The 16,735-nt window shown below is 47.5% G+C and overlaps 2 protein-coding genes across 4 annotated transcripts in view; one reads left to right on the forward strand and one right to left on the reverse strand.

The window, feature by feature from the left end:
* The window catches only part of PARD6A (par-6 family cell polarity regulator alpha), a 37,278-nt gene that overhangs the window by 4,783 nt on the left and 15,760 nt on the right, over positions 1-16,735 (reverse strand). The gene's annotated exons all lie outside the window — the stretch shown is intronic.
* On the forward strand, positions 846-14,979 carry ENKD1 (enkurin domain containing 1). 3 transcript variants are annotated; one of them, XM_055000843.1, is made up of 8 exons: positions 846-903; positions 5,886-6,021; positions 6,295-6,516; positions 8,920-9,095; positions 11,456-11,614; positions 11,762-11,922; positions 12,946-13,082; positions 14,421-14,979. In XM_055000843.1, exons 2-8 carry the CDS (start codon positions 5,937-5,939, stop codon positions 14,579-14,581), a joined length of 1,101 nt encoding a protein of 366 aa, XP_054856818.1. In that variant the 5' UTR covers positions 846-903; positions 5,886-5,936; the 3' UTR covers positions 14,582-14,979. The 3 variants fall into 3 exon arrangements, with proteins under 3 accessions (XP_054856818.1, XP_054856817.1, XP_054856819.1); XM_055000842.1 differs by having other exon boundaries at positions 847-903; positions 5,821-6,021; XM_055000844.1 differs by having other exon boundaries at positions 847-903; positions 5,821-6,021; positions 8,923-9,095.

The raw sequence follows: 16,735 nt of genomic DNA on the forward strand, positions 1-16,735 counted from the left end.
TTATAGTTTGTTTAAAAAGAACAAAGGGTGAGTTTATGCTTTTCTTTTAAGACAATGGGAATGCAGAGAGTTTGGGGAAAAAATAAGATTTCAGTCTCATTTCCATCTATTTCAATGACTTAGTGGTTAAGTGCTGTAATGCAGCACTCTGCTGCTTCAAATCCCACTCCTGACATGAATTCACCATGTGGCCTTTGGTCAGCCACTCCTCTCCAGCCATTCCTCAACTGCATTGTTGGGATAATAGTAACACTGACTTGGTGCACCATTCTGGACGCTAATTTGTCCAGAAAAGCAGTATACAAATGAACTGTTATTATTAGAGCACTGTACAGTGACAGCTTTTCAGTAGGGATACCACCTCCTGGTTGGGAAATTCTTGGACATTTGGGGGATGGAGCCTGAGGAGGGCTGGGTTTGGGGAGCGAAGAGACCTTGGTAAAGTCGTGCCATATAATGCACCCTGCAAAGCAGTCATTTTCTCCAGGGGGAGCTCATCTCTCTCGTCTGGAGATGAGCTGTAATTCTGGGAGGTCTCCAGGCCGCACCTGGAGGTTGGCAACCCTTTTTTCAGCTACAAAGGGTGGAATAGACACCTCAGTGGGTAAGGAAGTGGGAGTTGATAATAATAGTAGTGTCAATGGCGGTTCTTGTACCGCTAGGCAAGAATTTGCTCTCCCTGTACGCTGCGGTTATGAAAAACAGGGCAAAAATACGGTTACGTGCACAGTTTTTAAATCCTGGGACCCCGGGGGAGGGGGAACTACTCTTCCCATCAGCTTCTACTCCTCTTCCGGCCGGTGACAGGAAGTGACTGTTGCTTAGAAACCGGAGGCGGGGAGAGCAACTGCCTGGGACTTTGGGGCTGGAGCCACGCAGTCCTCTCAAAGGAGGCCCAAACGTGTGAGTGGGGAGCAGATCCCGGCTGGGCATGAGGGGGGCTGACTTAGCCTGCGTGGCAGGGGCATTTTGTACCAGTTTAACTGAGGAAAGATCCTGCGGGCTGCTGGAAAAAGAAAGGAACTTGAAACTGGGGTTGGCAGGGGGCCCCTTTTAGTAAGACTTCCTGAGTTGCAAGCTCCAGGTCGGGAAATTCCTGGAGATTTAGGGGTGGAGCCGGGGCGGTTGGGAATTGGGGTGAGAAGGGACCTCAGTGTGGTATTATGTCATAGAGTTCACCTCCTAAACAGCCATTTTCTCCAGAGGAGCAGATTTCTGTGGCCTGGAGATCAACTATACTTCCAAGAGATCCCCAGCCACCACCTGGAGGTTGGCAACCCAGTTTCCTGCAAGCGTCATTTAAGCAGCTGCTTCTTGATCTGTGAATCCAGCTGCATTTGTCCTGTCAGTGTCTCCTTGGGGACCGCCCTATTTGGGTGGAAAGGTGACATATAAATATTTTAAATAAATAAATTTTTAATATATGAAGTACACTGCTAAATTTTAAATATATAAAGTGCACTCTTTTGAGCACTGTTTTGAGCAGAGCTTTAAAGGCAAACTGCCTCTGCTCATCTCTTGCCTTGCAAACCCCAGGAGGTTGGAACTTCATGGGGTGGTCATAAGTTGGTTGCTACTTGGCAGCGCTTAATAATTATTAGTTGTCAGAAAGGCAGTGGCTATGATGTATAGTGGTTAGAGTGTCGGGCTAGGATCTGGGACGTTCAGGTTCCAATCCACAATCTGCTGTGAAAGCTCGGTGGGTGACCAGTTGCTCTTTACCTCACTGGGTTGTGAGAATAAAATAAAGAGGATGGGAGAATTATGAATCTGTGCACACCGCTCTGAGCTTCTTGGGGGAAAGGTGGGAGGAAAATGTTCTTCATGAATAATAATGAGGGTTATTCTGAGCATGCATCATACTTAACGCTCTCTAGTTGCTCGCATTTTCTTGTGTCCATCCTATGCGACGAACTCTGGACTGTTTCGTGAGGCGGTCCTTCTGGTGGTGGGTGCATGTTTTTCTGCTCTTGCCAAAATGTAAACCATGCTTGTGACGAACAGGTTGAGTCATTAGCCATGTCCAGAATATGGCCCACTGCTTCAGAAACTTCCATGTGTGAGCTCGGGAGCAGGGTGCAAGAAATTTGGGCCACTGTTTGCAAGAAGCATGGTCTACTGTGCATAGAGTTTCATAATTATGTGAGCAAGATTCAGGTCCAGTAGCACCTTAAAGACCAACTAGATTTCTAGAGCTCCTATTGTCAGATCTCTGACTCTTGAAAGCTCATATGCTGGAAATCTAGTTGGCGTTTAAGGTGCTACTGGACCTGAAACTTGCTCTTCTACTACAGACCAACACGGCTACCTGCCTGAAACAAAATAATTATGTGAGTGATGTTTTTATACCAGTTTTTCAGCAAGAAGCTTGGGAAGGCATACATGGATTTGCTTTTTACAACAGCCCTGTGATGCAGATTAAGCCGAGAGAATGCAACTGGCCCAAGACAGTCCTGTGCAGGAGGAGGAGGGGAATCAAGGGGTGCAGAATATGAGCGTGCTTTAGGACCATTCATTCACTGCGCTCTTTCTACATATTGTGCTCTTATCCTGCACTTCTAAGGCATTCTCTCCCCTGTCTTCCTCCTTTTTATCCTCACTAACAAGCCAAATTTCCCAAATTAGGTGGGAGAGGTTGGTCACCCATTGAGCTTCACCGTTCTCCTCCCTAGGGGAGCTGTCTCCCTCCCTCAGTATCGCTCCAGACATAGCCTCGATTGCTGCACAAACGGTAATCTTAACAGTCTGATTGCTGCAAAAGCAGAGGCCTTTATCACACAACATTTGGCTTTTCGACAACTCTCCAGGGCTAAGCCACCTGACCATTCATTGCACTATAATAATGGATCCCTAAGGCTATCCTTTTTTCTTTTTTTTTGGTAGTTATAGCTTTCCTGGATTAGGGCGGAGAATCCTTATTGCCTCTTGTTTGCACTGAGTCCCGAACAGCCGTTTGCCCTCCAAGCCAACAGAATAAACATGTCTCTGTGCTTTGCCTGGCAGGAGGCCAAGCCTGCCCTGCTAAGTGCTTTGGTTTTACTTTTGCAATGGAGGCGTGAGGAAAGCATTTGGCCTTCTGCTGAGGAGAGAATCTTGGCTGTGTGTCTGGCTTTTCTCCTCCTTCTTGCCATCCTTCCTTCACAAAGGGGCAACAGCCTTCCTGCTTTATGGCTCACCCAGGTGTTGGGGCAGAGGAAATGATGCTGAAAATGTGCTTTGAGAGCGACTGGGAAGGTGACAAGAAGCAGACGCCTGAGTGGTTTTTCTCTTGCCGGCTGTAGAGGCCGCTTGATGGCTCTGATGGACTGTGAGGGCTGGCTTGAGCCACGCTGGTTGCACCTGTTCTTTGCAGGCAGAATTCCAAGGCTTTGTGCCTCTTTGCTTGTTTTGAGGCACACTGTGTATCTCGCACACTGCCCACTTGGATGCACGCGGAGAACAACTCAGAAGTTATTACCCTTTTTGCCGGAAAAATCTATCAGCAGATGTTTCCCTTCCTCGCCAAGAGGGAAACCCGAGGGTCCTCTCAACAGTGTTGAGTCAGATACTTCTGTTCGACTGGGCTTCTGTGGGATGGGCCTTTTTCCCACTCACTTGGCCATGTCAGGGCCTGTTTTCCTAGTACTTTTAAAAGACGTGTGTATGTGTGTCTGATAGCCATCACATCTGCACCTCAAAAAATGTGCTTTGACCAACAATAATATCACACAGTAATACAATTCACTTTTCAAGCAAGATTTCCACGTGCCTAGGAAGGAGGGGATGAAATGGTGAGATGGTACAACAGACTGCACCAGGTCAGGCAATGGGCAGAGGGTCACATTTTGGAATGTTCCTCTATGCTTCAAAACTCCCTGCAAATGGAAGACAAGCAAAGAGAGAACAACCTTTCTTCTTGCTGTGCTAGTTTCTATGTGCATGGATTTTTTTTTTAAGCAAAGAAAAATACAGAGCAGGAATCCATCTTACCACTTTGATATTCTACCACTTCATTTTCTTGCCTGTTTCAACCAGGGCTTAATGCGGGCAGTGTGGCAAATCGATTTTGTTTCTTGATGTTTAGTATTCTGAAACATTCTCCTTTTTTTTTTTTTGAAAAATTTTTATTGGGTTAGAATCCATTATTTCCACATTTACATTCAATTTTCCCCAATTTTTTCATCTCTAACCCCCTCCCTTTCCCCCCCTTTTTGTTGACTTCCAACAGCTTTCCAACCCTTTGTCCCCTTTCCCTTACTTTTATTAGCTTCCTCTATCTAAAACAAATATATATTCTCCATTATTCTAAGCAGTACATCCTTAACTATTTTTAACATTATATGCCCAAACTGTAAGCCTTTGTTTCCATCTTAGATAAACAATTTATCCCAATTTTTCAATTTCAGGTATTTCTATATATCATAAACCATATAGATCATACATTCGTTTATATCAAACAATTTGACTTATTCTCTATATATATTACTCATTCTATCTTTTTATAATAGTTCTATATATCTCTCCTCACGTAGTCAATCAATTTGACCCATCTATATCTTCAGACATTCAGTTTGGTACAAAACTTGTCAGAAAAAAAAGAAAATATTGTTAGTTAATCGCTCCTTATATTTAGTCCTTATAATTAATTATTTTCTCTATGTTCTGTTTGTTAACCTATATATATCTATATATATGTCAATCTATTAATCTGACTGCTTATTAATTCACATTTATCTCTTCTCCCCCCGGTAAAGTCTCCCCCCTCTACTTCAATACTTCAGTAGTTCTCAAACTGCCACAGTTTTCCTCCCACCTCCCATTTCTTCTCCAGGTATTGTTTCAGCTTCTCCCAGTCTGTGTTGAACTGCCCTGAGTCCAGATCTCTCAATTTTCTTGTCATCTTGTCCATTTCAGCCATATACAGCAATTTGTAAATCCAATCTTCAATAGTTGGCACTTCTTGTACTTTCCATTTTTGCGCATACAAAAGTCTAGCTGCTGCTGTCATATAAAATATCAACGTCCTGTGTTGGGCTGGAATTCCCTCCATTCCCAAGTTCAGTAGCAGGAGTTCTGGGTTCTTATTAATTTGAAATTGTAAAATTTCACTCATTTCTCTTATTATTTCACCCCAGTACTGCCTGGCTACCTCACACGACCACCACATATGATAGAGGGAGCCCTCATGCTTCTTACATTTCCAGCATTTATTAGAAGTATTCAAATTCCCTAGCGCAATCTTCTTTGGTGTCATGTACCAACGATAGATCATTTTATAAATGTTCTCTTTGATATTAGTACATGTCGTTGTCTTCATTGTAGTTTTCCACAGTATTCTGAAACATTCTCCTGAGCGCTTTGATTTCCAAGTAGACTCTGACATGTCATTAAAGCTCACGAAAGCTTGTGTTAAAATTAACATTGTTCGTTTTTAAGGTTACAGTTTTCTATCAGCGCTATCCTTTCTCTCTCTTTGCCTAACTTCCTTCTCGACTAGAACAGCCCAAGAGTTAAAAAACAAACAAACACTGGGTTAGGTTCTATAGATGTGTTCATGTGTACGACTGCAGCTACAGTTCGGAAGTTCCTTTGGTGGGCCTTGGAGGGGTACTTGAGTTGCTTCAGCATTGACATTTTTTTAATGGCAGAAGCATGAGCTGCCTGGAACTTCCCGAGCTGAATTGGCTGCTTCTGTGAGGCAGACGGTAGGAGCAAGTTACCTCTGCAAAGGATCAGAATGTGGTGTAATAACAGGGAAACAACACAGTGTAGAAGATGTTGGACGAATCTCTTTTTGTGCCGGTGCTTCTATGCTGATCCAGTGGTTGTTTTCCTTTGCAGAAGCAGTTTCTCACTAGCTCCCTGTCTCTTCCTATATCAATTCTGTTTCCACACTGACTGGTCAGGACAAAGCTTGAAGCAAAAGGGAAGTTCTTGGCTGCTGAGTGGAGGCGGAGATGTCGGAGGGGCCCTCGAGGATCACGGGGCCTATTCCTCCCGACCCCACCCTTTGCCCGGATTACTACAGACGTCCCCTGTCAGGTGGGTGTCCTGCAAAGCACACGGGTTGTTATGTAGAAGCCATTTGCCCCATTTCAGCAGGGTCTTGGAAATTGGAGTGGGGAGTCCCCTTTTTCCCCCCATAAAGGGTCAAAACTTTTGAGGAACTGGACATTCACTGACCTTAGCTGTACTGCCTTCAAAAGATCAGCACCCTGGGTTGCTGGGAGAAAAAAAAGATGCTTTATGGGCACGGATCAAGCCTGGTGGGTGACCAGGCAGCTAAACTTTGACTCTCTCTTTCTGTGTCTTTAGCACGGGGGAGGCTGGAAGGGAACTCCTTGAAGCTGGATCTGCTCCCTGGGCCCCTTCCTCCAGACTCAACCCTCTACCCCGCATTGTACAGCCCTCGCCTCGCCCAGCCCCCTCCGCGGATTAAACCCAATGCCAAGGACATCCTGGAGATGGGCCAGAGAGGCACCGTAGGAGCTCTGCTACAGCTGGATGGGATTTCCTTCTGCCAAGAGTTCCCCAAGCGTAAGTGGAGGCAGCTGCATGTGGGCAGATGCCAGTCTGCTGATGCCCACGTGGGGTGGGCGGGGAGAAGCTTTCCCGGGTTTCTTTGTTTTAAAAATTGCGTTTATAGAGCGCTTTTTCTACCAGTGCACTCAAGGTGGTTTACAGTTTAAAATAATGGCTTATTGTCTGATAGGTAGTTCGGCATGATACAAAAGGGAAAATGATTGGAAAGGAAATGAAGGGGGAACAGGTGAATTCAGATTGATTGGGGAAAAAGAAAACAACCACAGAGGCACAAATCTGTGCTCAACAACATAATGAACAGCCAGAGCAAGAGACAGTTCTGGGAGAGGAGGAGGAGCCAAATGGCAGTTGGTCCCTGCCGGGCCAGCAGAGCGGGCCTTGTTGACTTACCTCTATTTAGTTTGCTGTTCAAGTGGCAATAAAGTGCACGTGATGTTTTGACTAACCAACTTTATCGTAGCATAAGCTTTCGAGAGTCACAGCTCTCTTCGTCAGATGCATGCAGTCTTAAAGGTGCTACTGGACTATTCTGCTACTACAGGCTTAACACAGCTAACTCCTCTGGATCTGTGATGTTTTGTGTCCTTCTAAGTCCATTGAAATAGGCAGATTTATAAGGGTATAACTGCTGAGGATTGTGCTGTTCCATCACCTTGGGTGTGCTGAGAATGGGAAACGGAAGACTGGTTGTAACATTACAGACCCTGAACAGTGGCCACTGAATAGCGCTTTTCCTTGCCAGCATTCTGCACAGCGGGCATCGCGTCCGCCAGCTGCTTGCCATGCGTGTGTGAGCCCAATCGCATGGAAGGCCTTCGTGCCAGGGCCAGCTGCTACTGAGAATGCAGATTGCAAACAAGGGGACACCTTCCACAGTTGGACTGGCGCACATGGAGCTTCTATGGCAAAAAAAGTGCATTCCAACCTGGCGCCAGATGAGATTTAGGGAGAAGATAGATGTCTCATTTTTAACAGTGGCGATAGCAGGTCCTTTACCCACAGCCTGCCTTCTCAGTTTTCTTTACATAAATGCATAGCTGCAAGTCAAAGGCTGGTTCATATCTTATTCTTGTCCTTCCCCATATGCTTCAAGTATGCTATCCTCCTTTTAAAAACTCATCCTAATAAGTCATAGATATATGCATAAATGTACAAATGTTTATTCTGTGCTTTATATTCAAAACAGTTGCAAAAACTGTGGGGGAGAGGGAGAGATTTGTTGGTGATGATACCAGCACTAGCCAGTAGGTGCTTGTTTTGAACTGAACTATACTCAGAACTTCAGAACTAGTTTTTCAGCGTTCACCCCAGGACAGAAAGAAAACATACCTATATTGAAAACAGCAAGAGCACTTTCCAACCTGCTTCAAGGCTCTCAAAATGATTTATCTCTCTGTTTCCCTACACACAACAGTGTATGTTGATAATTTTTAAAAATGAGCACAACAGTAATAGGCATCTGGATTTCGAATAAAATGAGATGAATTGCTCATGATATCTATAGTGTAGCACCACCCATACTCTGTGGCTAGGTACACATACTTTTTGGCTGGGCTTAGCAGCTTGTTTTCTCTTAGCGAGGCTCAAGTTTTCTTGCTTCCTGTGAGGAACTATCCCTTCCGAGCCTGGGTATGGGCGGGGAGGGGCATCTTGCAGTAATCCCCTCAAACCGGATTTGCTAACTTTAATTTGCCACTATTAATCTGCCTCCCATTTTTATGATGTGCACATTCAGTTCTTCATTATTGTGCGTATGTGTTTTTTCCCGGCTTTGATACTTGGTAGCCAACCTGGGAAGCTGTTGTCTGGTTGCGGGGGCGGGAATATAAATATTTAAAATAAAGAATAACAACTACCTGTGAGGCATATGCAGCATCTCTGCTCACAACACAGCTGACCTCCTTTTTAAAGAGGCAGCCTCTTGCACTCTGCGTTGCTAGGGGCTTTTTAGAAATGTGGAATTCTTACAGTGGAAAGACACCTCCAGGTACTTATCCTTGCCTGTCACCAGAATTAAATTTATGGTCAGTACTGTTAATTTGCTTCCATTGGCTCCTGAAAATGCATTTGGACTTTCTATACTTCTTCAAGAATAAATTTCACTTGATAATGGCTTGCGTCTCTTGCCCTTTTACTTTGCCATTGCCACCCTTTCCCCTCCCTCTTTACATGCCGCCACTGCAAGGCATTGGGGATCCATGTCATCTTAAGAAGGCCAGCCGTGTTTCCTGCGCCCATTTTAAGAGCTGTGTGTAAGGTGTGAACTGAACACATTCCGGGGGTTGACGTTGACACAAAGGCAACCTGGCTGTTGGCCCGTCGGGCAGCTCAAAGACTAAAAGGCCTTTGTAGCCACGGCTCAGGGCTAAGGGAAGACATTTTATTTCTCTTGCCCAGCAGGGAAGGAGTGCAAAGACTACGAGAAGGTGAATCTGAGGCGCCTGAGAGAGATTCAGAGGAAGTGTCGCGAGAAAGAGCAGGCCCGGGAACTCAGCCAACCCAAGCCTGTGAAAGCCCTGTGGAAGTCGGCCAAGTATGAGAATGTGGAGTCCAAAGTGAAGGCTAAGCTGCAGGTACTGCTCAGCTCCGCCACGCCCTTTGGCCTTCCCCATTCCCCTCATGCGTGTAAAGTGCTGTCAAGTCGCTGCTGAATTACGGTGCTCCTGTAGGGTTTTCAAGGCAAGAGACCTTCAGAGGTGGTGTGCCACTGCCTGCCTCTGTGTAGCAACCCTGGGCTTTTGGGGAGGTCTGCCATCCAAGTACTAACCAGGGCCGACTCTGCTTTGCTTCTGGGATCTGATGAGATCAGGGTATTCTGGACCAGGTCAGTGTACCCCCTCATGCTTAGATGCAATTGCACAACCGCCTCCCCCCCCCCCCCCGAAGGGCAGAGAGCTTGCAAGGTGGATGTTGTATTGGGGAGGAGATGTAGCTCATCAGCAGAGCACCAGCCTTGCATGCAGAAGGTCCGAGGTTCAGTTCCCGAGAAACCCCCTGCCCCAAATCTTGGGTAGCACAGCTAAGGAGACTTCTGCTTGAGGCACGGAAGAGATACTGCTGCTCAGAATAGATGGTGAGGAGCTAGATAGATTTAACTTAATGCAAAGCAGCATCTTGCATTCACAGAACATCTTACACAACAGAGAACATTCCCCAGATAGGTTTGGGGAGAAGTTGCCTATCCGAACACAAGGTGCTTAGCAGTTTTGCCATATGGGTAATGCTGTGCAGGCATGAACACTATGCGGTAAGCCAGGGAACCTGGTGATCAGAAGCCGTGCCCTCAGAATCCCACGTGTTATGCACACATCTGGGTGAGAATGATTGCATTGCTCAGCTTCATAGAAAAGGTAGGACAGGACTTCTGTGGGCACGCTGTAAGTCCGGAGTAACTCGGCCCCGTGGATCAAAAGTCAGTCTCACAAGATATTAGAATTCTCTGGCTGAGTGGGATGGTGTTTAATGTTGAAGCTGGTTCCGTTGTGGTTAAGTGGATGTAGCTGCAGTTTTTACTAGGTGAGGGTCATAGAATCATACAGTTGGAAGGGATCTCCAGGGTCATCTAGTCCACCCCCTGCACGATGCAGGAAATTCACAACTACCTCCCCACCACACACACCCCAGTGACCCCTGCTCCATGCCCAGAAGATGGCAAAACACCGCCAGGATCCCTAGCCAAACTGGCCCGGAGAAACTTGCTTCCTGACACCAAAGTGGCAATCGGCATTACCCTGGGCATGTAAGAAGGGGCCACGAGAACTAAACAAGACGCAGCTTCCCCGAAGGCACCGCTGGGATTCAAACCCAGGATCTCCTGTTTACTAGACAGGCCCTTTAACCAACATGGGTCTCCCCATCTCTGCAGGATCGGGGGAATTTGAGTGGCAGCCATGACACTGGGATAGATTAACGCTCTCCCCACACTGTTTCCTGGAGAGTAATCAGCCCAACTGGAGCAGCTTCTAGGTCTGGTAGAGATAAAAGTAGGCAACTTGTTTCCATGTTGCTTGGGAAGGGGGTGGGTGGGGTGGCCTTCTGTGTGGCGTGGTGGTTAGAATGCCAGATTTCAGAGAGGTCAGCCTAGAGTAAAAATCTCTGGTGATGGAAATTGCTGTCAAGTCATAGCTGACTTATAGTGGCCCCTGCTGAGGTTTCCAAGGCAAGAGACTAACAGAGATGGTTTGCCAATGCCTGCCTCTGTATAGCCACCCTCGTCTTCCTTGGAGGTCTCCCATCCAAGTACTGAGGAAGTTTGACCCGGCTTAGCTTCTGACATATGACAAGACTGGGCTTGCCTGAGCTCTCCTGGCCAAATCTCTAAGCCCCAAAAGTTCACTGGGAGTCTTTGAGCTAAACTTCAAGAGACAAGTTACACAGGGATGCTCACGTGACGGGTGTCACAATGTTAGCCGGGAAGCTGAGTTTTAAAAGCAATCGGAAGGCTTTGTCAATTTCCCCTCTCTGCAGAGCAACAATAATCCCTCCTCAGAGGGTTTATTTCCTCTTTGCCTCTTAGAAGGGGAGGTGAAACTGACAGAGCCTTCTGGAGGCAAAGAGGAAATTAACAAACCCTCTGAGGAGTGATCTTTGCTGCTCTGTAGAGAGGTGAAATTGACAAAGCCTTCCAATCTGTCTTTTAAAACTTTTAAAAATAACATTGCGACTCCCTTCACGTGAGCGTCCTCGTGTAATTCATCTCTTGTAGTTTAGCTGTTTGGGCCAGCAACACATTTTGTCTCTATCACTCTCAGCCTAACCTACTTCACAGGGTGGTTGTTGGGAGGATAAAGTGGAGGAGGGGAGAACAATGCAACAGCTGCTGCGGGTCCCCTTTGGGGAGAAAAGCAGGGTATAAATAAAAAATAAAAGAATCATAATTAGTACTACTTTGTTTTGGTGCTAATGCTGGCCAATTCTCTCCATTTTTTTCTAGGAGAGGTCTGTGCCTCCAAATCCAGAAGCTCAGAGTTTCCTGAGAGCCTACTCCCGCTGTGGCACAGGGATTCACCCACGCAGGCCGCTGGCCCAAAACCCTGCTCAGTTGAGAACAGCGGATGCTGCAACGGTGCAAGACCCTAGGGAGAATGCCAAAGTGAGTGGCGGCATGTATCCGCCATGGGCTTCCTATTTCCTGTATCTCACAAGCTATGATGGGGGGGGTGCAGAAAAGCATTCTCTCTGGTCTCCCAGTACCTGCAGCTGCTGTCACCTTTGAAGACACGCACTCTTCTCTTTCTAGGAGAATGTCAAGGTGGACTTCGTCAGCCACAATGCCCAGAACGCCAAACGAGCCCAGCTGCGGCGATCGCGCTCCCTGCAGTCACTCACCGAAGTGCTGGAGCAGAAACGCAAGGAGCAGGAAGAGTACGATGCCAAGCAGAAGGGCCACGTCCCCCGCTAGTATGTATAGAAGCTGGAGAGAGGCAGGGATAAGCTTGCTGTGTCATTGCACAGTGTGGCATAGTGGTTAGAGAATCAGACTAGGAGATCTCTTGGGCCACTCACTCTCTTTCCGTCTGCCCTGCCTCACGGGATTGTTAGAAGAGCAAAATGGAAAGCAGCCTTGACGGCTGTAGGTACTGGTGTGAATATCAGGACAGTGGTTCTGCCAGTGCAAAGAGCTGCCATGCAATTGTGGGATCTAATAACCGCTGCTTTTAGCTGTCTGAGAATTATCCGCTTTTTAAATTACTTTTAAACATGCTTCTCTCCCCAATTTTGTCTGTGGTTTAAAAATTAAAATCGTCCAACATAAAAACTGCAGTTTTGCGCCTCACATCAATTAAGGATATTTGCGTGTGTTCTGCCAAATATACTTCTGCTGGTTATATGCAGGGGCAAGGAACTATGAACCTCACCCCTTACAAATCACATAAAGTTCATTTTCTGGCTTCTGAGATTCGCCAGCTGTTTCTTAGAAGCTTTGGAACCATTGGGTCCTTAAGGACTAGAACTTTTTAAAAATAAAAGCTGCAGCTCAGATAGTCAAGTGTGACGCTGGCCTCAGGGGAACGATGAAAAGGACTTGTGGAAGAAGAACTGGAAGATAACGTGTTATTAGTGAGCTAAAGCGAGTGGCTTTCCAAGTAAATTCAATGTCAGAGGTGAGATTCAATCCTGGGGAATTCCTGATTTGTAGCTCTGCCTCTTAGCCACTCTGCTACAGAAGCTCTGATCGATGGGAAAGTAAAAAGTTGGGTACGTGACCCCTTACCTCGACCAAAGCAGTATCTGTCAGCCTGAATGCTGCTCCAGTCCTTTCTGCGGTGCCTCTTGGGCCCTGAGTCCACTTTCTGGCAACCTGGAAGGCAGGGTGAAGCCAGCTCCATGCTCTGCTCCTTAGAGGGAGGGAGGCTGTTTTCTCCCGTCTTTCTCTGCTGCGCTTTCTTGTCCCTCCTGACCCTGTTATTTCTGCTATGCTAGCCTGATGGAGAGGAAGGACCTCTGGCGCAGAGAAGCAGAGGAGCGCCGGCGCAACATGCCTGATCCCGCCATGCCCCCAGGCCACACCCTCATGCCGGAGAGCCAGCGAGTGGAAACGCTGAACAACCTCAAACAGAGTAAGATTGGGGGGGGGGGAGCATATTGAAGAGGCTTTACATCGAGTCAGACTGTTGGCCCATTTAGGCCAGCGTTGCTTACTCAGACTGGCTGCAGCTCTCAGGTAGAATTCTTTCCATGTCCTGGAATTCTCTTAAGCAGAGATGCCGAGTATTGAACCTGGGGCCCTGTACGTGGCTCCTGTCCTTGTGAAAGCTTCCAGGTAGAGAGAAAAGCTGCAGAACGAAGCCTGTCTCCTAAATTCTTGGCTCATTTGAAAATGAGCCAATGGAAAGCTGTTGTGTCAAGTGGGCCTTCCTCTGAAGGTGCTTCTCAAAGCTGAGTTCTTCAGTGTCTGCTTCTAGCTCCTCCCTTTCCCTTGTTTAGCTGGGAATATTGGGCAGGATTCCCAAGAGTGTCTTAGGTAGGTTGCAAAATAATAAAGAGTCCAGTAGCACCTTTAAGACAAAACCATCTTTATTGTGGCATAAGCTTTCGAAAACCACAGTTCTCTTCGTCAGATGAGAATGGTTAGTCTTAACGGTGCTACTGGACTCTTTACTATTTTGCGACTACAGACTAACACGGCTAACTCCTCTGGATCTATTAGGTAGGTTGGATACACTGAGCTGCCGCTCGCCCAGTATTAGGAAGAGCATCTCATTGCTAACTTGATCACAAAGGCATCTTCTGGCCTACTATGATGGGATTCCAGTTGGTGTAAATCGCCCCCAAACCCGTATCCCAGTGACCCTCCGCTTGGTGTCTGTGGGAGCTCACTGATGGGTTTCCTGGCAACCGTTTACTTCTTAGACAAAGCCTGTCTTCTCAAAGCAGAGAGGCAGTCCTGGCTTTCCTCTCCTTCACTGGAGCAGGAAGCCCTTCAGAAGATCCCAGGGAGTCTGCAGGGAGCACCCATTCGGAAACAGCTGCCTTACAATGTTTTGTGATTGGCCCTAACAATGTGTGGCAGCCATTTTGTGGTGGTGACCCGTAGTGGAGGTTGTTGGAGCCGTCAACTAGGGCTGCAGGGTTCAGTGGGTTGATCAGTTGGGAGGTGCCCTTGATTGATCTGGAGGAAGATTTTTTAAAAAGGGAGACATTTACAAATCAAATGGTGGCAAGCTTCTTCTTAGAAGAGGTTCTCTCTCCTCTCTTCTGAGGGAATGCCTCTCCTGAGACCGGCTGGCACCACCCATGCATGCATCAGCCCTTTTGTGTTTTCAGCGCCCTTGTTCTAGTCACCTGCTGCGCTCCGTCCTCTTTTGAACTTGATACGGTTATTCAGCGGAGCTTCCTACGACAGAAGGAGGCTGCTTGCAACACCCGCCCTTCCTCTTGCTCTTTCCCCTACGTAGGCCAGGAGCAGCTTCTGAAGGACCTCCTGCTGCTTCCAGTGCGAGCCGACACCCTGAACCTGCAAAACAGACGGGTGGGGCTAGAGAAGAAGCTGTCGCAGATAGAGGAAGCCCTCAAGATCTTCTCCAGGCCCAAAGTCTTCATCAAGCTGGATTCCTAGGCAGGGACTAGTCAGGAAGGCATCCTGTATACCGTCAGCCACTCTCTGCCTTGCCTTAATTTACATGCAAGTAGGAAAACCTGCAGAAAAGGGGGCAGGAGCGAAGAGAAGTCTCTCCCCCCAGGAGTCTCGGTGTTGCCAGAACTCTGAGCCCACCTGAAGCCGCAGCTTGGACTGGAAAGAGTCCCCTCCAGGGCATAAGTGGAGGGTGTGTGCGGGGAAGCGCACGCAGGAGCGCCGCTCGCATAGAGCCAGCTCACCCATTGGCCCCTCTCAGCCTCCCCCGGTGTTGGTCCCAGAAATGCAAGAGGTAGCCACGGCAAGCTTCACACGCACCTAGTGCCACGAGGACTGCCTGCGATTTTTAACTAGTTGGAAGGTTTTGAAAATAAAGCAGCTTTTCAAAGGGCTTGTCACGAATCGTTATGCACGCAAAAGGGGCCGTGACTCGTGGGCCAGGGGAGTGCTTTACCAAGCAGGTGCAAGAGTTCTCTTAATGTCTTTTTTTGCAGGGGATTTTTCATTTGTAAATAGAGACAGTGCAGGAAACAGCCAGCTGGAGTTGGGAGCTGTAGCAGATGTGTGTGTCCTGCTTCCCTGAGCAGAAGTTATTTGGAGAATGCCCGTAGCCTCTCGGTGTTTTTGGCCCGAGGAGAGGGCCTTGGAAGCACATGATGCCAGCTCAAGTGAAGCAGGTTGGGTCAGTGCCTAGATAGCCCCCCTGTCACTACCTTGAGTGCAAGAAAAGTGGGGCTTAAAATGTATTAGTCATAGGAAAACTGGCCAGCTGTATTGCTTCCTTAGGGCTAAGTCATTAGTTCACTTGGGGAAGGAGCAGGAGATTTTCCTCCCATAGCAGATGCCTCCGTATGGGGAAGGGAATGGTTAGATCCAGTCCACTGTTACTCAGCTCTCCAGGGCACAGTGTCTCTGGCACTAAAACAGATACATCCCGTTGTACATGAACATTTGCCGTTGATCGTTCCAAAATGTAAAACCATGAGATGGTTTATGGCTTATGCAAGAATTGTCCAGGCTACTTCCCCCTACCAAAGATCCATCCTTTTAAAGTTTCCTCCTTCCTCTTGCTGGAGAATAAGCCAAAGTGGATTCCTCCCTTGTAACTTAAACAGCAGAAGTTAAGTTAGTGCAACAACTGAAATCAGAAATCATCGCTCTAGGAGAGGCATATGTAACAGAATTCTCAGCGTTTTCACCAAACTCCCAGATCTTTTTGTAAGAGATTTCAAGCTAATGAGAGGAGTAGTAGCAGGAGTGCGTTCTCAGATAAGACACCTAGATTATGACCACCAGTGCTAAGTGCTGTAGAACCACAGAGACTCCCATGTTTTGCTCTGGTGTTATCTGTGCAATGCTGTTGGCTTCAGGAGAACATTAAGAAATGTGTGGCTCCACTTCTCTTACGGAGACGGGACAGTCAGTCTTGCCGCAAGGGAGGATCCAGCCACACCTATGAAGCAGTAAAGAATGGCTTTTGCAAGGACCATTGCTCATAAATTCAGCCTCGGGCTAAGTAGTCACAATAAGCCTGTAATGGTTGCCGATGTGTTGTCAGAGAAGATACCTAATTTAAATCCAGAAAGCTGCTGTTCATTCTGCGTCACTGGAAAGATGCCGCTGTTCTTTTTTCCCCCACCGGAGCATCGGGTTTGAGTAAAGCTTTTTGTGAAAGGGCTCCACTTGGCAGCCCAGAAAAACGATTTTTAAAGGCTTGCCCGAGCGCCCAAGGACTGAAAAGTCATCCCTCTACAGTGCAAAAGACTCTCCCCCTCAAGCAGGCTTGCGGAGAACTGATAAAGCTGAGAAGCCGTCAAGTTATCAAGATATGTTGGCCGGTGGAATTTTCCAAAGGAAGGCGAAGCGTCTTGCCTGCAGCTCTCCCTGCACTGCCAAGGACTGTGCGGGGATGCTGGGGAAGAGGAGACGAGGCTGGCAGAATTAGAAACCTGCTGTTGCTGCTGCCCTTTGAGCCCAGAAGCATTTGGACTAGCATCCCCCCTCCATTCCTGTCCTCTGGAAATGGCCAGCAGAAAAAGCTGGGATCATCGGCAATGTGAGGCGGCAGGCCAGCTTCACAGCCTCTCCCCCAGCCAGTTCTGGAAGCCACCGTTTAGAGCCCCACCAGAGGGCTGG

This window comes from Eublepharis macularius, chromosome 16, assembly GCF_028583425.1.
Source record: "Eublepharis macularius isolate TG4126 chromosome 16, MPM_Emac_v1.0, whole genome shotgun sequence".
In the NCBI taxonomy this organism is placed as follows: domain Eukaryota; kingdom Metazoa; phylum Chordata; class Lepidosauria; order Squamata; family Eublepharidae; genus Eublepharis; species Eublepharis macularius.